The sequence below is a fragment of the Trichomycterus rosablanca genome, chromosome 14 (genome assembly GCF_030014385.1).
Source record: "Trichomycterus rosablanca isolate fTriRos1 chromosome 14, fTriRos1.hap1, whole genome shotgun sequence".
Classification (NCBI taxonomy): domain Eukaryota; kingdom Metazoa; phylum Chordata; class Actinopteri; order Siluriformes; family Trichomycteridae; genus Trichomycterus; species Trichomycterus rosablanca.
This window is the reverse complement of record NC_086001.1, coordinates 8,257,796-8,284,863: the sequence shown is the minus strand read 5'-3', so window position 1 is coordinate 8,284,863 and position 27,068 is coordinate 8,257,796. Positions and strand designations below refer to the sequence as shown.

At 39.8% G+C, this 27,068-nt stretch overlaps 1 protein-coding gene across 3 annotated transcripts in view; it reads right to left on the bottom strand.

Annotated features, from left to right (window-relative positions):
- The window catches only part of LOC134325913 (Kv channel-interacting protein 2-like), a 161,039-nt gene that overhangs the window by 14,215 nt on the left and 119,756 nt on the right, over positions 1 to 27,068 (bottom strand). Inside the window, exon 1 of one of the 3 annotated variants that reach the window (XM_063008111.1) lies at positions 15,774 to 15,879. The exons of the other annotated variants lie outside the window; for them this stretch is intronic. Within the exon in view, the coding sequence (XP_062864181.1) occupies positions 15,774 to 15,879 (106 nt within the window). Of the gene's footprint in view, positions 1 to 15,773; positions 15,880 to 27,068 lie in introns of those variants that run through there. 3 annotated transcript variants of the gene reach the window in all.

The window sequence follows — 27,068 nt, the reverse complement described above, 5'->3', positions numbered from 1 at the left end:
GAAAGCATATGGGGATTTGTGCCTATTTAATCAAAAGAGCATTTGTAAGGTCAGACGATGTATTAAATGTATTGTAAAATGTTCAGGAATTTTTAGAATAATCCTAGACACAGTTTTTCTGGTTTGCATAAGAAGAAGGGAAGGAAAGTAAAGAAAGGCAAAGAAAAGAAAAGAAAGAAGGAAATAAATAAAGAAAGAAAGAAAGAAAGAAAGAAAGAAAGAAAGAAAGAAAGAAAGAAAGAAAGAAAGAAAGAAATGAAGGAAGGGAAGTAAGTAAGAAGGAAAGAAAAGAAGAAAGAAAAAAAAGAAAAGAAAGAAAAAAGAAAGAAAAAAGAAAAGAAAGAAAGAAAGAAAAAAAAGAGAAAAAAGAAAAGAAAGAGAAAAAAGAAAGAAAGAAAGAAAGAAAGAAAGAAAGAAAGAAAGAAAGAAAGAAAGAAAGAAAGAAAGAAAGAAAGAAAGAAAGAAAGAGAAAAAAGAAAGAAAAGGAAGGGAGGAAGTAAGAAGGAAAGAAAAGAATTAAAAGAAAGAAGGGAAAGGAGAGGAAAGAAAAAAGAAAAGAAAAAGACATTTACGTGCTTCCTCTAAAGCTGCACTGTAACCTACCCACCCACCTTTCCAAAACAATGTAATTTTATTATTTCATTATTGCCGGACTAGCAGAATAGCACTTCAAACACTTGAACCTGGTCCTACATAACTCAACACACAATATCATAATATATAAATGATTAATAAAGCCAATTTTCCTCCCAAGATAAACTGTTACAGGACACAGAATATCATTAACTGACCTCACACGTGAATATAGTGTGTAATGACAGCTTAATTGCTCCCTTTTGGAAGACATAAAAGTTCTGTGGTTATAAATACATAGCAGATTCCCCTAAAGCCTCCTCAAACACCTGCTAATGAACCTGCCCTCAAATCCTAATGAGTTTCAGTTAGTAATAGGCATGCAGGAATAAATCACCTGGCCAGTATTAATTATTCATCTCAGTCTGACTCTGTGAGTGGAAAAAAAGATTCAGAGTGTGATCTAATCCACCTGCAAAGTGATGAAGATTAAATTGATGAAGGGTTTAAATTGAATTTTTAATAAGGGTTCAGGCCTGATTTGCTGATTAAATGCTGCATTATGTCACTATTTAAAAAGATAAAAATAAAAACATCTGGAACCAACAACAGCTGATTAATTAAGCAGCAGCTTAGATATTGTCAAAAGGTATTGTTCATTCTGGTGAAGGAAAATCCTAATGCTACAGCATTAAGATACCGTGACATAATAGAGCTACCTGTTGCTACATGCAGCGCAAAAGCACACATTTCACGAGCTTGAAAGAGATGAAACAAATATGATTGCTATTAAATGTAATGAAAATAATTAATGGTTTTTGCTAGTTATACATATTTAATACTTAAAGCTAAAGCATACTTCGCAGGGAGTATACTTAAATACTAAAGCATTTAGACACCTGACCATTAGCTTTACTGAGAAAGACAGACAGACAGATAGACAGACAGAAAGAAAAAACAAAAAGAAAAGAAAGCATAAAAAAGGAACAAAAAGAATTAAAGGAATAATAAAAAGGAAGAAAAGAAAGAAAGAAAAAATAAAGAAAGAAAGCAGGAAAATAAAATAAGAAAAGGAAAGAAGGAAATAAGAAAGAAAAAAGAAAAAAAGACCCATTTTAGAAAAAAGAAAAAGAAAGAAAGAAAAAAAATAAGAAAAAAGAAAAAGAAAAGAAAAAGAAAGAAAGAAAGAAAGAAAAAAGAAAGAAAAAAATAATAAAAACAAAGAAAGAAAAAGAACAGAAAGAAAGAACAATGAAAAAGAAAGAAAAGAAAAATAAAGAAAAAACAAAAGAAAAAAAAGAAGAAAAATAAAGAAAAAACTAAAGAAAAGAAAAGAAAAAAAAAGAAAGAAAGAAAGAAAAAAAACAAAAGAAAAGAAAAAAAGAAAAGAAAAGAAAAAGAAAAAAAGAAAAGAAAAGAAAAAGAAAGAAAAAGAAAAGAAAGAAAAAAAAAGAAAAAAAAGAAAAAAAGAAAAAGAAAGAAAAAGAAAATAAAGAAAGGGAAAAAAAGAAGAAGAAAGAAACAGAAAAGAACGGACAGATAGATAGATAGATGTTCTATCATGTTCCAAATCTAGTGCAAAGCCTTCCCAGTAGAACAGAGGCTGTAAACTGCAGCTTATGTAGAACCAGATTCATATTAACAGCATCTAATGACTGACTGAGAGAAACACAAGTGAAATTATGTAAAAAAATCTCTTTCCTACAAACTTCACTCCATCCAGCTAACTAGCGTCTGTCACGTATAGCACTGCAGAAGACTGATGGAGACGGGCTGCATTGGTTTCTTGCCTTTTACTCTGTCTAATAAATCACAGCTTTAACTGCTGGATCAATATTTACATTTTGTCTGGGGAAAAAATTACGTTGGGCTCCACATGGGGCTAGAAAATGAAAAATACAAAGCTATTTCTCTATTTGAAGCAGCACTTTGACTCTGAGGTAAGATTTTTCATTTCAGACTGAAATCATTACATTTTATCAGTACAGGACAGCAGCTGTCATCTTTTTTTAAGAAGCAATACACAGACTGACCACAGTCAGACCTGGAGTTGTGTTTATAAAAGAATGACTATATAAGGCAGGGTTTTATTACTAGTTATGAGTTCTCTTCCCTAATAAAATTCCTTTGTTGTTGTTGCTGCCTGTGTTGCTTTTACTGCGTCATATCAAACAGTTCGTCTCATTGGAGGCGCTTTAAAAAGGTCAGCGGCAAACTGGGTCAAGGTTCAATCAGGTAAGCGCAAAAATTGCGAGTCCAACACGGTAAAAGTGAGCGGTGCACTGCTCAGGTAAGTGCCACACTCCTTAGAAAACCACGGCACAGTCAGCGCAAAAACGGTTTTGCCGCTTATCGTGTGAATGCACCCTTACCCTGTGATGCTCTGTCTAACAGTTCACAGATGTTTGCTTTTAGAGTTTGCACATGCTGACAGTGTAGACTAGGGCTGCAAGTATTCTATCGATTATTCCAGCGATTAATCGAGTAATCGGATAAGAAATACTTTTGCTTTAATAAAAAGCAAAAATAAATACATATAAGATTAAATAAGACGTGTCTCCTAAAATAAACTGCATATTTTTATGCCTCTAATTTGTGCAACTTTCAGAACTAAGTTTCAGCTACAGCTCACGCATTACATAAACCTTTTATGTTTTGTTGGGAGGCTTTGTGGCATTTGTAGGAGGCAAAAAAATTTCTGTCAGGATTGTATCTCCCAGATGAGGTAGATTTGGCGTTTGTGTGCGTGTACATGTGTGTTCGCCTAAGCCTTCAAAAAAGCCTGTGGTGGTTGTAATGAAGAAAAGTCAGTGTATCATGGTGTGGATGGTGTAGATCAGGGGTGTCAAACTCACGGCCCGCGGGCCAGATCCGGCCCGCCACGTCATTTTATGTGGCCCGCGAGAGCTTAAACGACTGTACGATTGTTGTGATGGTTCAAGTCGTTACAGAGACGCACTTATAATTTAATAGGACACCTGCGCCTACTGGTGACATCGTAGTCATGGCAACTAACTTTAACCTTCGCTGAGAAGCCATGTGACTTTTATGGCAAAAGAATGCGGGTAGTAATGTAAACAATAATAATAAATATAAATAATTATCTTGCAGTATAATACCAAAGCATCGTCTGTAAGTAGTGGCGTTTATATTCTCAGTTGTTTGTAAATGTTTAGTGAGTATATCACAGCGTTTTAGTTACAAATTTACCGTAATTAAATACAATTGTTACCGTTACTATAGCAATTAGTATCTTTACACAAAATGATAACTCCTTACCTCTATTTTACGTTTGGTTAAATCTCATATTGTACCAGATGTAACACTTGACTACAGCTGTGTGCTTTTACTGTATTAAGTTCTTTATTGTTTTTATTGTTTGTATTTTTACTTCATTCTGGTGCACACAGTGTATCACACAGCTGGGAAGCAAATAAAACCGACTGTATTCTGAAGAGAGCTGTCTGTCTGTCTGTCTGAGCAAGGGGGATAAACTATTAGTGAGGGCAGAACAATTGTCTTAAAATACACTGTAAAATCCTACATTAACTGCATCTCTCAAAATGCATGCTGATTTTGTGACCTGCAAAGTGATCCCATCCCACCAGTAGATGATGTTAAGAAATATTTACACATAATCCCAAAAAGAAGATAAGTAAGAAAATTAAGCAGAAGGAGAAAATGTAATGAAAATGAAAACAAGTTTGTGCTTCAGGAAGAGAAACCGGTGCGTCTCTTGTGTTATGAGGCTGTGTCTGTGGTAAAGGAGGACAATATAAATGCAGAATTTAACCTCCAAGAAAAACAACAGACTGCAATCACAGCAGGATACGTTACAATCGGCCCTTTGAGGGCCACCATAATGCTGACGTGGCCCTCGGTGAAAATGAGTTTGACACCCCTGGTGTAGATGGACGCTCTGATGGTGTGGATGTTAATTTTTTCCAGATTAAAATAATCCCCAACTTTCTGTCGTTTTCTCTCTCTCTCCATTTTGCAGTCCGCGCTATCAAATCTTGGCTGTGTTTAAAATCGCACTTTCATACTGAACAGTATGCAGGAGCGGCGAGCGTGTCCAAATACGTAGTATTCATTAAACTGTACACGGAAATTACCCGGTTTAAATCCTGTTAAGTACTGTTTAAGTATGAGATTTCTGATGCAGCCCTCGGCTTCTTCACGTCACCTGCCTACAGCGTGAACGCGTTGTGCAAAAGCAAAAGTCAGTGCGAAACACCGTGAGCTGTAAATAGTTGTATGGATTAAACAATGACTCGATGCGAAAAATTTGCATCGATGATTTTTCAGCCCTAGTGTAGATGTATTGTTACAATAGTGTTGTGTCTTGCAGTCATTCTTAATTTTTACAAATTTTCAAAGGCTCTTTAGAAAAGCAATTTCTAAGTAATCAAGCTAACACACTTACGGTAACCATATTACAAGACGGACTAATGGACTGCAGAGAAACAGACAGAGAAAGGAATATGAGATTAATTTCATTATGGAAAGTTAACGATACCAAATCCAAGTACCATCCATCAGAGCTCATGTTTCTATTAAACGTGTTCCAACGTATGGCTGAAAAGATCAATAGCTGCTGCTGGTCCTGGACATGAAAGTTTTATTGAAAGATTGTGTGATGACAGGCCTCTGGTTTCTACCCGCCCCATGCATTTTTAATAACTTGTCAGACACCAGAGTGAAACAAATCTTAATATTTTCTACAACCTGCCATGATGGCGGAGCTCTTATTCAATGTTATGATATCAATCTGTTCAATCTGTTCTTCTCTTATGCTTTCTATGAGATCATTGAGATGAATGTGCAGTAATTTGTGTAAATTGTTTAATTCTGATTTGCTGTTCAAAGCAGATTTATTTGACCACTCACATAAGCTTTATGTATATATTATTATGTATACTGTATATACCTAATATACCTAACACTATATGTAAATAGCTATAGTTATAATTATTATACTGACCATAAATACACTGATCAGCCATAACATTAAAACCACCTCCTTGTTTCTACACTCACTGTCCATTTTATCAGCTCCACTTACCACATAGAAGCACTTTGTAGTTCTACAATTACTGACTGTAGTCCATCTGTTTCTCTGCATGCTTTGCTCTGCATTCCTTTCATGCTGTTCTTCAATGGTCAGGACTCTCCCAGGACCACTACAGAGCAGGTATTATTTAGGTGGTGGATCATTCTCAGCACTGCAGTGACACTGACATGGTGGTGGTGTGTTAGTGTGTGTTGTGCTGGTATGAGTGGATCAGACACATTAATGCTGATTACGTTTTTAAACACCTCACTGTCACTGCTGGACTGAGAATAGTCCACCAACCAAAAAAAATATTCAGCCAACAGCACCACAGGGTTACCAGGACTGGATTGTTACCACTGTGTGACCCGACTGTATAACTATGTGGTTTTAAACTTGAGGCAACAGTTTGGGGAAGGACTTTTACTATTTAACTATGACAGTGCCCTCATACGCAAGGTTACTTTTAAATGCAACAGTGACTGCAGAAAATTGTGTCCTTATAACTGACAATGCCTTTATGAACAAAGCAAGGCCGGCTGAGCAGTGGAATAAGATCTTTATCAAATACAAATGTTTAGATGTCCACATAATACACCCCGCCTAGTTACTGAGTTAAGGTTTTAGCCACACCCACTACTGACAGGTGTTTAAAATCACTTATATTCAAAAGAATGGTGGAATGCCTTAGCAGAAAATTGGAGGCTGCCTTTCTATCAGAACCAGCATTAACTTCTTCAGCATTGTGAGCTACAGTAGCTCATCTGTTGGATCGAACCACACAGGCCAGCCTTCGCTCCTCACGTGCATCAATAAGCCTTGGCCGCCCATGACCCTGTCGCCGGTTTACCACTGTTCCTTCCTTCGACCACTTTTGATAGATACTGACCACTGCAGACCGAGAACACCCCACAAGAGCTGCAGATTTGGAGATGCTCTGACCCAGTCGTCTAGCCATCACAATTTGGCCCTCATCAAACTCAATCAAATCCTTACGCTCACCCATTTTTCCTGCTTCCAACACATAAACTTTGAGGATAAAATGTTCACTTGCTGCCTAATATATCCCACCTACTAACAGGTGCCGTGATGAAGAGACAATCAGTGTTATCACTTCACCTGTCAGTGGTCATAATGTTATGCCTGCTTGGTGTATATGACAGAAATTTTTTTGCAAATGTATAAAATGCAGCTGCATGCAGGACTGCAGGAGCATTCTATAGCTGGGTTCCACAAAGCTTTTACTGTTTCACATATAAAAGAAGACATACTATTCACAAACAGCTTAAATTTATTTCAATTTTATATATTTTTTTAAGTTGTTGACTCTTTTTAGGACCTTTGCTTTTTAAAATACAGCGTCTGTGACATTGCTTGTGACATTGCTTATTTAGACAAAACAAATTCCTCTGTGGTTTACTGCTTTTTGGAACCCTGCTACCTCTGGCAATTACACATAGGGATGTCTCCGCTTGTAAACTTGCCATTTTATCTATAGAGCCATAAATGAAAACGAATAGGCCGTCTCTTTCTTGTAGTGCTTGCCAACGCCGCCACCCTCCCCATCCTGCAGGTCTCTTACCGATTTTCTGACCCTCTGTTGCCTAAATAAAGTTTGTCAGTCAGCCATTTTAATCAGAATAATGGACCAGTGGGACTAAACTCATCAATAGAATAATGAGAATTAATCAAGACATCTCAGGCAGTCTTAATAAATCTAAATATCTATGCTATGGCTATGATATAATGAAAATAAATTAAAAAATAAAAAATAACTGAATTATCAAATTGGTTGACTTGGAAATTTGATATGGTCAAAAATATGTAGACAATTTTAGATTACTGACTTCAGATGTTTCAGCCACACCCATTGCTAACAGGTGTGTAAAATAAATGCTATGGTTTTAACTGTGACAATGGTTTGGGGAAGGCTCTTTTTTGTTCCAGCATGACTGCGCCTTGAAAAGTTTGGTATGGGCGATGGTTCAATGGTAGTTGTCTGCACAGAGCCCTGACCTTAACCTCACTGAATACTGTTGGGATCATCCATATGGATGGATGGATGGATGTAGATAGATGGATGGATGGATGTAGATAGATGGATGGATGGATGGATGGATGTAGATAAATGGATGGATGGATGGATGGATGTAGATAGATGGATGGATGAATGGATGGATGGATGGATAGAAAGATAGGTAGATAGGCAGATGGATGGATGGATGGATGGATGGATGGATGGAAAGATAGGTAGATAGGTAGATGGGTGGATGGATGGATGGATGGATAGAAAGATAGGTAGATAGCCAGATGGATGGATGGATAGACAGACAGACAGACAGACAGACAGACAGACAGATAGATAGATAGATAGATAGATAGATAGATAGATAGATAGATAGATAGATAGATAGATAGATAGATGATTGATAGATGGATGGAAGGATGGATGGATAGATTCCATGGATAAATGTGTCCACTACCAATTGCGATATGCCAACCAGTTATTGCTTAAAATAAAAGAGCGATGTCAACATCCTCCACACACACTCCCATGTACACTAATCATTGTAGGGTGCCCATGCCCCTTTTGCTATATAAATAATTCCTACATGTCAACAAAATGCACTGTAATGTACTGGTGACCTGTCTAAGGAGAGATCTACCAAGTTTCGCCCAGTGATTTGGACCCACTGTGACCTTGAATAGGACAAAGCGGTGGTAAAAGAGACCATGGGTCTGCCTTGTTGCCTACTGCCTACCTAGACAGCTGCCTAAGTATAGAGGATTCTAATAAGACATCAAAGTCATAAGGTAGATTATTTAGACGCACTGCTTACACAGTGATTACGGCGATTACGTCACCACTGTTAGCTTCAGGCCATTCAAACCAATGGGCTGAGGCGGCACAACCCGCTAGCATGCAAGCTAAAATCTTCCTTTGTGTAACGAAAACAGTAAAATTGTCACTGACAGGCCTGAATTTGCAAATAAATGACACTTGTACACCTTTATACAAATAAAAAATCAACGGGAATGTATTTATATTTCACAAGAGCTCGTCCATTATATTTGTATTTTTTGTGAGAAAAGTTGTGCCGCACTGAATGCTGGGATTGCCTTCACCGCTATGGAAGCATCGGATGCTCCCTTGTTATTCAGTCAGATTATCGTTCAGAATTAAGGCACCTCAGTAAGCAGCATTTTAAAATATCCAAGAATTCGGACAGCCTTCTTCTTGGGAGCAAGTGTAGGGTGATGTAAAATGCGTCTATGTGGAGAGATCACAAGGTTTTTCAGACAGACCCGATGAATGAATGCCATTTAAATATAGAGTCTTCACACCCCATCTGCACAAGACGTACTATTATAAATACAGAATGTCCAGACCGATTGCACCTATTGTAGGTCATCATCATGATTACTGATTAGGTGTATTTGTAGCTCATTAGTCTCAGTCTGATTAAACACTACTCCGGATTGTCACAGCAATTCCAAACCATGTGCTCTAAGTACTTGTCTGCATTTAATATGTTTAATATGTTTGACCTTGGACTTTGTCCCTTATGCTCTTCTATGCTTTTTTTTTAATTGTATTAGCATTTTGGAAATTGCTTGCTTGAGATTCACTGCATATGGACCCCGATAACTAGTCATGTTACAGGAAAATTCTAGACTTTTTTAATGAGCCATAAATAAACATTTCACCACATTGCAAATCTTTTTTGCACCTTATTAATAGCAAAAATAGCTCATGGTGTTTCGGGACTCCTAGTGCCCTGCATCATACATAAGCATCATGTCCCCAAAGAGCACCATTTCTAATCTGATTAAAGACTCTGGATCAACTACTCACCATAAAACTCTTTGAATGTATAAATATATCAGAAACATGCTGGCCTAAGTTGATTCCAGATTCCAGACTCATGTATCAAAAAAAATGTTGACATTGAAGGTTCTTAGCATTTTATTATATGATTTTACATTTAAGTAGCTGTTGATAAGCTAAGTTGATTGGGTATAACTGGATCTTTATGCTACATGTTGTCCTCGCCCAGATCAGTGCTTGGCTCAGACAGGCTTTTACAATGGTATAATATATTTATCATCAAGCTAGGGCTATGTTCCCAACATGCCCCAGAAGGTGGACTGACTTTTTTGTTGTAGCTATAAGTATAGGAATGAGTCTGTAATACCCAATGATGACTTGTGCCCTGCCCAGGGAGTACCCCCCACCCCTTAACTCTATTGTGGTGGGATAGCCTCTGGATTTACTGCAAAATCTAATCGAGATAAAGCAGTAACTGGATATAAAGGAAGTATTAGTGCATTAAAGCTTTAGCGTAATGGATTTGATCATGGTCTCTGCTTACAGTTGGTATGGTTGATCATGCCCTCCCCGTGTCTACATGGGATTGTTTTGAATATCCTCATGCCTTAATCAGGCTATATTTACACCTGGTGCCCAATATTCCCTAAAATTTGTCCTCAAGCCGCTCAGGTGGTGCAGCGGTAAAATACGCTAGCACACCAGAGCTGGATTTTCGAATACATCATGTCGAATCTCAGCTCTGCCATCCGGCTGGGCTGGGCGGCTGCATGAACAACAATTGGCTGTTGTACTGAGTATTGAGTGCATTTTATTCGGGGATTCCATAATCAATGGAAAAGTGTGCTTCTCTACACATATGATCATCTCGGTAGTCTGAGCTGCGCCTCAAAAGAACAAGCCAGTAAAGTATTTTGCTCCTGATAGTTTGTATGTACAGTTTATTTCTTACTTTATAAACTCTGAGAACTCTAAAGATGCTCAGTTACACTAGGACACCTCATAGCGCAGATTAACCAGTAAACATGAGACACTTGAACGCAATGTGAATTAAAACCTTACATTTTGAATTTCACAGGAAACGGTCGTGAATTAGGTATATTCTTAACAATAATCATCCAATTTCCAACCACAATCTCTGTCTAGGATGTTGGATTAGTCCTGTGCTAGTAAAGCTGGTCTTGCATCTAGCTAAAGTCAATGAGCTGTAGAGCAGCACTTCTCAGACCATTTGAAAAGACTTTTTGCTGGCAAACTGCAAAGTATTGTTCTTGTTATAATTGGTTGAGTGTGTAGCCACTGATGCACCGCTGTTTTCACATCATCATCACATGAAAATCTTCTTCCCCTTAAAGCATCTTTGAGCATCCAAACAGGTGGAAATCTGATGGTGCTAAATCCGGACTATAAGCTCTCTCAGTCTCTCAGACACAATTAATTACTACTCCTCCCACCCTCAGTTTCCAAGTAAAATATAAAAGTGTGGAAACGTTTTGAAGATCCCTTGTACATGTATTAGGTCAAAAAGTACTAGCTATCAGCGCCCAGCTTGCACACCAGCACCGAGTTTCTGAACTCCCCGGTTCGAAACTCGGTGTTGCCTCCAGTTGTCTGGGCGCCATCTAGCTGGCATAATTGGCAGTGCCTGCAGCAGATATCTGCAAGGTGGGGGCCGGACTATGTGTGGGTGAGTGGTTCTTCAGACGCTGTGTAAGGACCCTGATTGGCGGAAGAGACGCCTGTGCAGAATGCAGGGGCGAGAAGAGGAGGGCTGTGCACGTGTCGAAAGAGGCGTGTACGGCGACGTGCTCTCCTTGGATGCAATCAAAATTGAGTGCGCTAAACCGGGAGGAAAATGGGGAGAAAATGCTTAAAAAAAATTACTAGCTATCAATGATTGTAGTCATAGTCAATATCACGTTTACATAAGAATAGCACTTACAAGGTCTATGCCAAGGACAGGACCAATCAACTACTACAAAAAAAGACATGAATGTCTTGACATTTACTGAATAATCAGCTCCAATTTCCATCGACATCTCTTCTTGTGTGAGCCAAGTTGTTGGGGAGACAACCTGTCTCAAGCTGCAATACCCCACAGTTGAGAGACTAAGCCAGACATCCCTTGAATAGAAATGCCCTCTGCACAGTTTGACTCTTGTTCACCTGACAGTACTTTGACACGTATTCATTACTCTACTTCACTGACATTAAGCTATGTGGTGCTAAACAGAAGCAGCAAGTGTTGGCATGCTTCTTGCTATTAATAATTTACCGCTCTAAAGGCGCGGTGCAGTGAACTCAGCCTCCACCAGAGACAGAATAAAAATAATGAAGCTTGAAGTTTTCCAACAGAACAGACGGGCAATAAAACCCCTCCACCCAGAGCTTATTTCAATTCCTAAGCCACTTTTTATTATTAAAACAGCTGCTATTAAAGATAGCACTTTACCTAATTTGTCTGGAAAATTTATTGGATTTTGCCCACGATGTATTCCTCTAACGCTTTGCCTGGAGACAGATAAATATATCTATATTTCGCCCAGGCTGAGTCTGGCACGAACCCCCGGGCGAGGACGGTAAAAAGAACTTTACTTTTTAATCTCAAGATGAGCAACCGGAGTTGGCACGTATTCTTAGCTGGGCACACTCCAAGAGACACATCAGTAGGGAGGTCTGGGCTGGGAGTGTTATGCTTGTGCTTTGATTTATTCAGCTTCTTTAACACATAAAAACGGCTGCTGCTCAGAGTACTGCTTTACTAAGTTGTTGCCAAAGACAATGAATGTAAAGGGGATCTGATCAAACAAAGGAAGATTTGTTTACATCAGTTTTATCATTAATCCACGGAAGCCTTTTTATTCTTATACCTACATTGGGCCCCAGATGTAAATATAACCTGATTAAGGCATGAGGGTACCCAAAAAAAATCATGTAGACACAAGGAGGGCATGTAAACACAGGGACGGCATGACCAACCATACCAACAGTAAGCGGAGACCATGATCAGATCCATTACGCTAAAGCTTTAAGGCACCAACCCTTCCTTTATATCCAGTTACCGCTTTATCTTGATTTGATTTGCTGTAGATCCAGAGACTATCCCACAACACTAGAGGCAAGGGTGGGGGGTACTACCTAGGCAGGGCACCAGTCATAATAAGGTTTTACAGACTCATTCCTGCACTTATAACTAGAACGAACATGCCAGTCCACATACTGGGAAATGTTGGGGAGTTAGGGGAAAATAAAGGTACCCAGAGGAAACCCGCATAGACACATGACAGCATTCCAAATTAAACTAAAGGTTTGTTGGCATAATGTTGATGAAATAAATAAATAATTGGCCGTTCAGGTGGCGCAGCGGTAAAAACACACGCTGTTCACCAGAGATGAGATCTTGAATACATCGTATCGAATCTCGGCTCTGCCTGCCGGCTGAGGCTGAGCGGCCACGTGAACAACGATTGGCCTGTTGTTCAGATAGGGGCGGGACTAAGCCGGATGGGGACTCTCTCTCAGACTAGTGCGATTACGACCTCTGCTGGCTGGTTGGTGGCACCTGCACGGAGATGGGAAAGGAGTGCGGTAGAGGGTGTGGCTCTCCATACACGGCGCTGTACTGCACTGCACTCGTCAAGTGTAGGTGATAAGATGTTCGATTGCTGTGCACGTGTCGGAGGGGGCGTGGAGCAGCCTCGTCCTCCCCAATCAATAGCGGGGACCAGCATTAGTGAGAGGATGATTGATGGGCAGAAATTGGATGCGCTAAAAAGTGGGAGAAAAAAAAAAGGGGGGAAGGGGGGAGGGGGGAGGGGGGAGGGGGGAGGGGGGGGTTTAAAATAAATAAATAAATAATTGAAGAGATGAGTCTAAAAGCCTTTTATGATACTAGGATGCGAAAGTACTGTGGGTACCTTGGGTCTTCCAGTCTTGGGCCTCAGAATGGCGTTCTTGTAGAAGATTACAACACAACACTGTATTTTCTAAAACACCACAAAGATTAGACTTGCTGGTGTTTAGACAATAAAACAACTGTTGGTTGAAGATAAGTGTGTTTGAATGGGTCAGAGAAATGATTGTTTTATGAATTTATTGGTTTTCAAATTAAAGATGAGATGAAGCAGATCACTTTAACATACAGCAAAGTCAACACTCAAAAATACTTTGATAAAACCCCTTGACCCATGTTTTCAGGCAGAGCGTTTACATTTACATTTGCGTCATTTAGCAGATGCTTTTATCCAAAGCGACTTACAATTATCACTGAATTCAATACAATTTGTGCAACTGAGGGTTAAGGGCCTTGCTCAGGGGCCCAACAGTGGCAACTTGGCAATGGTGGGGCTTGAACTGGTAACCTTATTATAAGAAGTCCAATTTGTTTGTTTGTTTATTAGGATTTTAACATCATGTTTTACACTTTGGTTACATTCATGACAGGAACGGTAGTTACTCATTACACAAGGTTATATCTAGCACAGACATGGACAATTTAGCATCTCAAATTCCCCTCACTTGCATGTCTTTGGACTGTGGGAGGAAACCGGAGCACCTGGAGTAAACCCAAGCAGACACGGGGAGAACATGCAAACTCCACACAGAAAGGACCCGGACCGCCCTACCTGGGGATCAAACCCAGGGCCTTCTTGCTGTGAGGCGACAGTGCTACCCATGTAGCCACTGTGCCGCCCAAAGAAGTCCAGTACCCTAACCACTGAGCTACCAGAGACTGGTCAGCATCGTACCCAGGTTAAAAAACAAGCTTTCCCCCAAACAAACCAAACATGTTCAAACAGAATCAAAGTTGGAACAAAAGTGAAAATATAACATCTTTACAACCAGACCCTCACTGTTCTTCAGATAAACAACTGATATGAACACAAGGTATCAATAAAAGGGTCTGAAGCTGATCAGGATAAAGGGACCTGTTCATATAATGTGGTAAACAAAATGATTAATAGACAGAATGGCTGTTTAATGTTGATGTTAAAGCATGTTCAAGGATGTATATTTATTTACAAATTTCTCTTAGCTGGCAGCATAGAGTTAAAGCCAGTGGTAACTTGGCAATGATAAGTCCAATACCTTAACCACTGAGCTACCACAACCCACTGAGCTACCAGAGACTGGAACACAGCATCACACCCAGGTTAAAAACAGATTTTCCCCCAAACAAACCAAACAGGTTCAAAATTGGAACAAAAGTTTAAGTGTAACAACTTTACAACCAGACTCTCACTGTTCCTGAGATAACTGACTGATATGAGTACTGAATAATGTATTAATAAAAGAGTTTGAAGTCAGAAGCTGATCTGGTCAAGACCTGTTCATATGATGTGGTTTATTTTATTAAAAATCTAATGTGCATATGGTTATTTTGTATTGCATTTCTGCCCAGGAGCAGATTACATTTACATAAAGCAAAGTCAACAATCAAAAATACTTTGATAAAACCCCTTGACCCATGTTTTCAGGTAGACCAGGTTTAAAACAGCTTTTCCCCAAACGAACCAAACCAAACAGAAATATAACATCTTTACAACCAGACCCTCACTGTTCCTCAGATAAACAACTGATATGAATACAAGGTATCAATAAAAGGGTCTGAAGCTGATCAGGATACCAAGGCCAGTTCATATGATGTGGTAAACAAAATTATGAATAGACAGAATGGCTGTTTAATGTTAATGTTAAAGTGCGTTACATTAAGAGAGTTCAAGTGGGTATAAAAAGTTGTATTTTTATTATTATTATTATTATTATAGAGGCTAGTCAACATACACTCACTGCGCTGACCAAATCTGCTAATGAGCACTATCTAATCTGCAAAACTCCTGACCACAACACACATTTCACATCAACTAATAAAGCAATAAAGCTATAACAGTGTAAAGCTCTTGGAAAACACCACTAAATTAGCTCTTATCCTCCGGAAATACACCGCCCATGTTGAGCAAAACAATTTGCCCTTATTCTTCAGAAATACACCCCCTGGTAAATGGAAATCAAAGACTCAGATTTCCTCATGGAGACATCAAATGAGCGTCACTGAAAGCCTGTTTGTGCTGGGCTATTGATTAGGCTGTAAATGCACCAAGCTGAAAAGCAGAGGGAGGTGAGGTGGGGTGGGGGCTGCTCAAGGTTTGACGGGTTAAAGTTTCAGAGCCAACAGTTGCAGCGAGTAACCAAACTCCATAACCTACGCTGCGGAGGGATCCTCAGGATGCTCGAGCATCACTCAGACTTTCTGTGCACAATAAATACATTCCCTGACCTCAGCTGACAATCTGAATGACCAACTGAAAACAACATTACCTTCTCCTCCAACTGGATCGAAAAGTCCAAACTGCTCCAGGACCTTGATGAAAAGTCCCATGACCACCAGGACGGCGATGATTTCAAGGCCATCCAGGTTTGTCATGTTGGAGCACACTTATCGCATTGTCCCCCAGGATTCCAAGGTCTTTCAACAGTTGAGCAAAAAAAAACTACAACAAAAAACTACAATTCCCGGAGTTCTCGTCTTATAGACAAAAAAATTGTCAAGCAAGTCAAGCCAGCCCTGTAGCCAGGAACATGAGCAAGAGGATGGTCGAGAAAGTCAGGGGATACCCTTGCTTGCTCGGCGTCTTCCCGTGGGATCTGAGACCTCCGGGCCACTTTCCAGTGAACTCCATCAGACGCAACAACACAAAACAGCCTGAGTAGTGATTGTCAGCGTGCAATCTGACAATGCAAGAAGTAAGGCAAAGGGAGGGAGGGAGGAAGTAAGAGAGAGACTGAGAGAGAGCAAAGGAGGGGGACAGAATGGAGGGAGAGGGGGAAAAAGAGAAGTATGCCCTCCCTATCCAGTGACACTTCCTTCATTGATTTGCTTAATGTAGTTTCCAAGGTAACTGCCAGTGGATATTTAGAGGCACCTAGGTGGTAGAAGCATGTTGGCAGTTGGAAGAGATGTATGACAAATGCAGTTCCAAATTAATATATTTGACTCATGTTCTGAAAAAAAATCTGTAGAATGTTCTATACCTCATGTTAGCACACATCCAGTTATATTTCTTATCTGTATAAAGTTCACTTGTCTTTTTTAGTGGAAAAAACAAAATCTGGAGGTCTGGAATAAACAAGCTTAACTTCACCGTGGGCTCAAAGGCCGAAGGGCTTTTTAATATCTGTAATTAGCAACTAAATGTAAAAAGACTAACGGTAAGACTTGGCCATCAAGAGCAAGCAGAAAGATGTGGTAACATGAGTGGAGAACCTCATGTAATAAAAAGCTTAAGCTTAAATTTCTCTTGCAACCTCATCTGCATCTGAGGTGACCTCATGTGGAGCAGCAACCCCAAGATTGAGAACCTCTGGCCTATTTTTTTTTATTTACTTTTATTTTATTACGATTAACATAATGTTTTACACACTTTGGTTACATTCATGACAGGACAGGTAGTTACTCATTACACAAGATTCATTAGTTCAAGTTTAAAGTGTCAAACACAGTTCTGGACAATTTAGTGTCTCCAGTTCACCTCACTTGCATGTCTTTGGACTGTGGGAGGAAACCGGAGCTCCCGGAGGAAACCCACACAGACACGGGAAGAACATGCAAACTCCACACAGAAAGGACCTGGACCGCTCCAAGGGTGGGGGGTACTACCTAGGCAGGGCACCAGTAATAATAGGGTTTTACAGACTCATTCATGCACTTATAACTAGAGCAAACATGCCAGTCCACATACTGGGAAATGTTGGGGAGTTAGGGGGAAATAAAGGTACCCAGAGGAAACCCGCATAGACACATGACAGCATTCCAAATTGAATTAAATTAAATTAAATTAAAGGTTTGTTGGCATAACGTTGATTAAATGAAGAGAAAAGTTTTAATGAAAATGAATAACTGAAGAGGAGGGGGCGTGTCAGTTGGGGCACTCCTCAGTCAGCAGCGGAGGGTAGTATCGGTACAGAGGAAGCGTAATGCAATCAGGGAAATTGGATACGACTAGATTAGGGAGGAAATTGGAAGGAAAATTGCAAAAAAAAAAAAATAATAATAAAATAAAAAAAAATACTGTAGACCCCACATGGTGAACATTTTCATGTCCAACTATTCTTTGCCTACAAGTAAGATTTTTGTTGTTAGCTTGAGCCAGGCATCCTAAAAGCTCCTGGATGGATTATTCTACCTGAGGCCGGAGTTAATTCTAAGGATGTTTTTAAGTCCTGGATAGCTCTCTCCTCTCTTTCTCTCCTTTTTGCCGACTTGTCCTCTGTTTCCATGGCTTTGTAGGGTTGATCTGTTTTAAATGCCATACAGACTCTGTCTCTCCTAATTCGTCACAGGATAATGAACAATTTCACACACTTAAACTAGATATGGGGGCAATTTTCCTGTCTTTCCTTGTCATTCTCAAATGCCAGAAGAGATGCCATTTTCTCTCTAACGTATTGTATTGTCCTTTTTCTTGCTGTCTATCTTTTGTTTTTTGTGACTTAAAAACATTAAGCCTTAAAACCGTTTGTATTTTATAAATATAGTAAAAGTTTTTTTCCCTCTAATTGTACTACAACATACAAAATAATTGCCAAATAATTGCCATTTAATAAATTGTCATTTAATTTATTTATAGCCAAGAAAACATTGTAAGAAATTTACAGAGAAGTGTGTGTTTATTATTATTTCACATCACTATGTGGGGTCTATCAGTATGGTAACAACCTTCACAAAACAAGTTTATGTAAGATTCAAACGGACTTAGAATGTAACCATAGAAAAGCATTGATTTAGAGCAGGGGTGGGGAACCTTTTATCCACTGAGGGCCAGATTAATAGTTACTTGGTCATGGGCCACAGACTACAATGACGCAACATACAGCCAAATAATATAGGCTTTATAAATACATGATGCTGATGGTATGCAGTGTTTATATTTGATCTCAGACTTACCTTATCATAATTTCAATGTGACGGTTGTGAATGTTTGGTCTTGACCAGCTGTGAAATATCTGGGGGCAATGACGTCGTGGCAAAACGCAACTGGTATGTGGCAACATAACTCGTATTTGTTATGTCTGTTGTCTCGTCTAAAGTTTAATTAATTGCATAAAGCCCAGACAATAAAATCTAGGAAACATATTTTGGGCCACATTTGATTGAGCGGTGAGCCGTATACGGCCCACGGGCCGGAGGTTCCCCACCCCTGATTTAGAGTAACAAAAGTAACCATCTCAAAGTCACTGAACATAATGCATCTCAGAGCTCATTTGAGTCTATTGCAAAGGAATTTTCATCATCATTTCTTAATGTAATTTGTTTAAACTAGGGCTGTTACATGATAAAACTTTTTAATCGAGATTAATCGTGATTAAAGAACCAAATTAACCGTGATTAATCGACTGCAAAAATAACTAAGCAAAATTTGAACAGTTATGCACATTTTTATTGCAAGAAAATGTTTACCAATAAAAAAATTTAATAAATTATGATAAAATGATTCAATCTAAATTATTTTTAGAAAGCCAGTCAATGCCTATATAAAGTTGTTAACAGCTACCCATCTTTCAGCCAGTTATTTGAGGATCTTTTCCTGTTCGTAACCCTGCCACTGGAAACAGGCGCTCAGAGTACTAATATGAACCATTTCTATGCAACACGTATAACGTCATGTCGACCCACATCGTTAACTGTGTTAAAGCGTCTAAAGTCTATGACGATCCATTTAACACCAGTGTTTGTAATGTTCCCACGATGTGTACAGTCCATGTCAGGCTTTAAATCCAAATTACTCTGAAATAAAGTTAGACTGAGTCTGAGCTCATTTTGCCTGTAACGTGTATCCGTGCGCACAGACGCCTGATGAGACAAATGTGTGTTTTGACCAAAGATGATATTAAAGCGTCAATTAATAACTGTAATTTTGTCTAGTGATGATTTCCCACGCTTTTTGAAGACAAAAATTATTATTTAAAGCAATATGTAGCAGCAGCAGCTAGAGTAATTTGTAGCTCACAACCGCAAACTGGAAAAAGAGCTGTTATCACTACACAGTATAAACACAATGTTGCTGTGTTAAAGCAGCGCAAATTACCAAAGTGAGGTATGTTAAAGTGGCACAAACATAGCCCAATAAAAATCGTTTGATTAAAAATGTTATTCTCGATTAATTTTTTTAATCACCCTAGTTTAAACCATTCTTACTATGAAACAGTGGTGTTAGCTAGGGTGACCAAATGTCCTCTTTTTCCCGGACATGTCCTCTTTTTTGGACCCAAATCACCAAAAATATCTGAGATTCGGCTCCATGAGCTATACTACAGTACTTTCACCTTTCTCTTTAGGTCCCACCTTCTCACACTTCTCTTAAAAACAGCCAAGCGCAAATACAAATTTACAAATGAATTACAGAAAAAATCTGTGTTTTTGTCTCAATTGAGATCCTTGGGAAGCAGAATCCATGACCTGCAATGCAGTGTTAAATTAAGGTGCCAATTCAGCAAAACATTAAACAGCACTTAAAGGAGAGAGAGTTCATCAGGTAAACAGGTTACTGCTGCAGAGGGAGTTTTTGCATTTCACACCACAAAGCATCTCAACAGCAACAGATCAACAGACTTGCAGCACGTCTGCCTTGTTTAAAAGTCTTTCCCTGATTCTAAAACAGAATAAACATTTCCAAACACGTGTACTAAGGTAGAGGTTATTGTCAATGCCATGACTGCGCCACATTCTAGCAAAATAGCTCTACTGATGAACTATTTTATTTGTTGTCGTTATTGTTTAGGGCCAAATACTGAATGGGAGGGAATAAGATTATCTGGCCATAAATGCATTAGTAAGCTGTAGCTGTTTATTTATTAAAGTTCAAAAATACAGCTGCATGGTAATTGATACATTTGTCAAACTTTATACACATTGCCATGGTGCCACCCCAAATAACTTTGCCAATCTCCCCTGAACCCGAGCCAAACATTCAACCCAGTGTCCGTCTGGCCCATGCTGCCATCCTGCCAAGTGTCCTCTTTTTTGAAAATCAAAATATGGTCACCCTATCTTAGCATTATGTTATAAAGATATTAAATAGACCCAAAACACACCAAACAAAACCTAAAATGACCAGACATGACCAGACCAAACTTACTTTAAGCTTAGGTTACGACAACCAAAGGTGGCTCAATCAGTACTAATCACATTCTTTCCCACACGCCAATATATTTTACCAATATTAAATGTGAGAGCTGTAACAGTTTGATCCAGAACTTGCTCAAAACATGTCATACATCATAATTCCAGTACAAGCAAAAAGGCTGGGGGCTTTTAGAACAAGTAATACACAAATCCAGCCAGTTGCAGGAGGTTTGTACTCAGTGGAGCTTGTAGATAGTGACCTTGGGCACAGCGTGAACGATAAAAGGGGAAAAAAAGACAGCAAGAGAAAAAGATATTCCAGGAGGGACTTCAGACTACATTATACCCAACGCACATTTTTAGGTCTTTCCAAATTAGAATGATACTTTAAAGTGTAGAAAGTAAAGGTGATCCCCTTGTAAGCAGAGCCTGAATTGAGAGCTGACAGCAATTACGTAACGCTAATGGTTATTCAGTGCACTTTTCTAGACGTTTTAAAAAAGAGCAATCAATACGTATGTAATTTACTCGCCCTGCCGATATTCCCAGGAAACGAGCACGTACCATCATCAGTGGAAGCCTCTACCATTCACTGTAATAGCGTATGATGATCACCTTACCTGGAAGGTCAACGTAATATAATCTTTAATGCAGCTCTAGTAATTGTTTTGATTGCCAAGGTCTTGGATAATAACCAGCTTTGAATTATAACCCATTTTAATCCATAAACGTTTGGCATTGTTTCTCAGAGGCATAACTCATCCAGTTTTATAAGGTACAGTAGACCCTTGAGTTACGAACGATTTACCATACGAACATTTTGGGTTACGAGCGATCTTTTTCAACTTAACGTACGAACGAATTTCGGATTACGAACCGAAATTCGTGAAACACATGACGTCACGAACAAGTTGACTCCAACCGTCTCTCTCTCTCTATTTATATATATATTTATATGTCAATGTGTATCAGACAGAGGAAACAGTGAGTAAGAGAGAAGAAGGAAGTTTCGTGCAATTACACCTACAAAATACAACGCTATTGAAATAAAGAAGGAAATAATAGAGAAATATGAGTTATTGTTGTTTCTGGTAGATACATTTTATAAAAAAAGAAGAAAATGTATTATGGTGTATGGTACAGCACACGTACTGCACTGAAATGTGATGTGTGTGTGTTTATGTACAGTACAGGACTACAGTGTATTGTTGTTTATAAAAACACGACTCGGGTAACTGAGTTTGGAAAACTCCCAACCAATTCTGTGGATGAAGAGGGGGGTGTCAAAACACAGATGAGTATTTTCGCCTTTAAGACATGAAGCCTCGCACCGTCGCTGGATGTTCTACACTATATTGCCAAAAGTATTCACTCACCCATCCAAATCATTGAATTCAGGTGTTCCAATCACTTCCATGGCCACAGGTATATAAAACCAAGCACCTAGGCATGCAGACTGCTTCTACAAACATTAGTGAAAGAATGGGTCGCTCTCAGTAGCTTCCAGTGTGGTAGCGTGATAGGATGCCACCTGTGCAACAAGTCCAGTCGTGAAATTTCCTCACTACTAAATATTCCACAGTCGACTGTCAGTGGTATTATAACAAAGTGGAAGCGATTGGGAACGACAGCAACTCAGCCATGAAGTGTTAGGCCACGTAAAATGACAGAGCTGGATCAGCGGATGCTGAGACGCATAGTGCGCCGAGGTCGCCAACTTTCTGCAGAGTCAATCACTACAGACCTCCAAACTTCATGTGGCCTTCAGATTAGCTCAAGAACAGTGTGTAGAGCTTCATGGAATGGGTTTCCATGGCCGAGCAGCTGCATCCAAGCCTTACATCACCAAGCGCAATGCAAAGTGTCAGATGCAGTGGTGTAAAGCACGCCGCCACTGGACTCTAGAGCAGTGGAGACGTGTTCTCTGGAGTGGCGAATCACGCTTCTCCGATGGACGAGTCTGGATTTGGCGGTTGCCAGGAGAACGGTACTTGTCTGACTGCATTGTGCCAAGTGTGAAGTGTGGTGGAGGGGGGATTGTGGTGTGGGGTTGTTTTTCAGAAGTTGGGCTCGGCCCCTTAGTTCCAGTGAAAGGAACCCTTAATGCTTCAACATACCAGGAGATCTTGGACAATTTCATGCTCCCAACTTTGTGGGAACAGTTTGGGGATGGCCTCTTCTTGTTTTACTAAGTCATAAGCATAGTAGAAATGTGTTTTTGCTTTAGTATAGTCTGTCGATACTGCAACACTTGACAGGCCGGTCACACCATGAATACTGCAATCTTACTTTGTCAGACACTATTCCAAAAATAAATAAATAAATAAAATACAGAACTTTGTAGTATTTTCAAAAAGCAAACTGCACAGGAAGTAAATTTGGGTGAAAGCTCGTCAACCAGTGGAAGGGAAAAAGCAATTTTGATGTAGAACAAAACAAATCTGTCTTGCTTACCCATTTTGTATCAATTTTCTGTTATGTCTCAGCACAAGATCCATCACCTTCATCTGCTAGCTGTAAGAACTACAATGGATATTTGTCATCATCCTGCAGGGGCATGTATTCAGAAATACACTACATGAAGAAAAAAATAAAATACCTGGACACCATCCAATAACAACAGAAAAATGTTTGTGAATTTTAGTTTATAGTTAAACCAGTTTATTGGCCTAACAGTTTGATTCCAAAATGACTTAAAATCTTAAAATAAGGGAAAATAGTACATACACCGATCAGACATAACATTATGACCTCTAACAGGTGAAGTAAATAACACTGATTATCTCTTCATCACGGCACCTGTTAGTGGGTGGGATATATTAGTCAGCAAGTGAACATTTTATCCTCAAAGTTTATGTGTTAAAAGCAGGAAAAATGTGTGGCTAGACGACTGGGTCAGAGCGTCTCCAAAACTGCAGCTCTTGTGGGGTGTTCCCGGTCTGCAGTGGTCAGTATCTATCAAAAGTGGTTCAAGGAGAGCCGCTCAGGTGGCGCAGCCGTAAAAACACATGCTGGAACCAGAGCTGGGATCTCGAATACATCGTATCGAATCTCAGCTCATGAACAACGATTGGCCTGTTGTTCAGATATGGGCGGGACTAAGCCGGATGGGGTCTCTCTCCCATGACTGGTGCAATTACGACCTCTGCTGGCTGATTGATGCACAGAGCCTGCAGCCTGCACAGAGATGAGAAAAGAGTTATCTCAGGGTGTGTCCTCTCCGTACACAATGCTGAGCTGCACTGCACTCGTCAAAGTCCAGGTGATAAGATGCATACAGTATGCTGCCCACGTGTCGGAGGGGGCGTGGGTTAGCTTCGTTCTCCTCAATCAGAGAAGGAATCGGCATTGGTGGAGAGGAGGCATGATGTAGTCGGGCAATTGGACGCGCTAAAAAGGGAGAAAAAGGGGAGAAAATGCATAAAGAAAAAAAAAATTATATATATATACAGTGTATCACAAAAGTGAGTACACCCCTCACATTTCTGCAAATATTTCATTATATCTTTTCATGGGACAACACTATAGACATGAAACTTGGATATAACTTAGAGTAGTCAGTGTACAGCTTGTATAGCAGTGTAGATTTACTGTCTTCTGAAAATAACTCAACACACAGCCATTAATGTCTAAATAGCTGGCAACATAAGTGAGTACACCCCACAGTGAACATGTCCAAATTGTGCCCAAATGTGTCGTTGTCCCTCCCTGGTGTCATGTGTCAAGGTCCCAGGTGTAAATAGGAAGCAGGGCTGTTAAATTAGGTGTTTTGGGTACAATTCTCTCATACTGGCCACTGGATATTCAACATGGCACCTCATGGCAAAGAACTCTCTGAGGATGTAAGAAATAGAATTGTTGCTCTCCACAAAGATGGCCTGGGCTATAAGAAGATTGCTAACACCCTGAAACTGAGCTACAGCATGGTGGCCAAGGTCATACAGCGGTTTTCCAGGACAGGTTCCACTCGGAACAGGCTTCGCCAGGGTCGACCAAAGAAGTTGAGTCCACGTGTTCGGCGTCATATCCAGAGGTTGGCTTTAAAAAATAGACACATGAGTGCTGCCAGCATTGCTGCAGAGGTTGAAGACGTGGGAGGTCAGCCTGTAAAAAAAACCCGCAAACAGTTTGCTGAAGACAAGCAGTCCAAGAACATGGATTACTGGAATGCCCTGTGGTCTGACGAGACCAAGATATACTTGTTTGGCTCAGATGGTGTCCAGCATGTGTGGCGGCGCCCTGGTGAGAAGTACCAAGACAACTGTATCTTGCCTACAGTCAAGCATGGTGGTGGTAGCATCATGGTCTTGGGCTGCATGAGTGTTGCTGGCACTGGGGAGCTGCAGTTCATTGAGGGAAACATGAATTCCAACATGTACTGTGACATTCTGAAACAGAGCATGATCCCCTCCCTTCGAAAACTGGGCCTCATGGCAGTTTTCCAACAGGATAACGACCCCAAACACAACCTCCAAGATGACAACTGCCTTGCTGAGGAAGCTGAAGGTAAAGGTGATGGACTAAACCCAATTGAGCACCTGTGGCGCATCCTCATGTGGAAGGTGGAGGAGTTCAAGGTGTCTAACATCCACCAGCTCCATGATGTCATCATGGAGGAGTGGAAGAGGATTCCAGTAGCAACCTGTGCAGCTCTGGTGAATTCCATGCCCAGGAGGGTTAAGGCAGTGCTGGATAATAATGGTGGTCACACAAAATATTGACACTTTGGGCACAATTTGGACATGTTCACTGTGGGGTGTACTCACTTATGTTGCCAGCTATTTAGACATTAATGGCTGTGTGTTGAGTTATTTTCAGAAGACAGTAAATCTACACTGCTATACAAGTTGTACACTGACTACTCTAAGTTATATCCAAGTTTTATTTCTATAGTGTTGTCCCATGAAAAGATATAATAAAATATTTGCAGAAATGTGAGGGGTGTACTCACTTTTGTGATACACTGTATATACAGTATATATATATATATATATATATATATAAAAAGTGGTTCAAGGAAGGAACAGTGGTAAACCGGTGACAGGGTCATGGGCGACCAAGGCTCATTGACGCATGTGTGGTTCGATCCAACAGACGAGCTACTGTAGCTCAAACTGCTGAAGAAGTTAATGCTGGTTCTGATAGAAAGGTGACAGAATACACAGTGCACCACAGCTGCAGGGCTGTTTTGGCAGCAAAAGGGGGACCAACACAATATTAGGAAGGTGGTCATAATGTTATGCCTCATCAGTGTATAATGTCATTACCTAAGAGTAATTAAAAAAAAGTCTTGTACAGTTATCAGCAACTTTGTCACCACCATAATGCGTCACATTTGCCACCACTATCCATTCATGACACCTCATCCACGGTGATCCATATTTTATCTCTTTAGTTCTGTCATTACAAGAATTGGCTCCAAGGATCCGCTCACCAGATGCTCCATCCAGTATTGCTATGCAGGGCTGATGCAAGCCTACAGCATGTTTAATGATGATAAACACAAGAGTCTGGCCTGTCCTCTGGAACAACATGAGAAGACAAAGACATCTCTATTAAGGGACAGGAACTAATGCATTGGCAACTTGAGTAGTAGCAAGTGTACCAGCTTTTTGACCTTGGTTAAACTTTTGATTTAAAAGGATTGGGCCCTTCATAATATATGCTAGACAGTTTTATAAAAGTAAAAGTAAAAAACAACCATGTATTAGAAGAGCATCTAGGTTATTTGTAAATGCTGCACGTTCTGTTTCTGATGTCTGAAATGTGGAAATCTTTGTCATCCGTTTGTTGTAATTGTTCAAAATTGCTCCACAGTTATTAAATAGCAGGTTTTTGTTTTATTAGGATTTTAACGTCATGTTTTACACCTTGGTTACATTCATGACAGGAACGGTAGTTACTCATTACACAAGATTCATCAGTTCACAACGTTATATCGAACACAGTCATGGACAATTTCGTATCTCCAATTCACCTCACTTGCATGTCTTTGAACTGTGGTAGGAAACCACAGAGACATGGAGACCCGCAACACAGAAAGGACCCAGACCGACCCACCTGGTGATCAAACCCAAGCCCTTTCCTTGTTTCTACACACATTGTCCATTTTATCAGCATCACTTACCATATATGAGCACTTTGTAGTTCTACAATACGCTCCATATGCTGGCAAAATAGGTTAATCAACAACACTGTTCCCACTAAAATTGAATAATGTATGTAGGTAATCTTTCACATGTAATTTATATTTCTTCCTCCTCCACATCTGCTACAGGCCCAGCCCGTATGTCAAGTTTTAAAACCCAGTGTGGCCCTTCAGCTAAAATGTTTGCTCACCCCTGATATACCTGAGGCACTTTACCATTTTTTTTCACTGCCATCCTGGCACCCATGCAAGAACACACTATTTACGATGAAAATCTAGAAAATCCTCGGAAATTGTTCTGTCCAGAAACAAAAGCAGAGAAGCAACAAAACCGACGTCCACG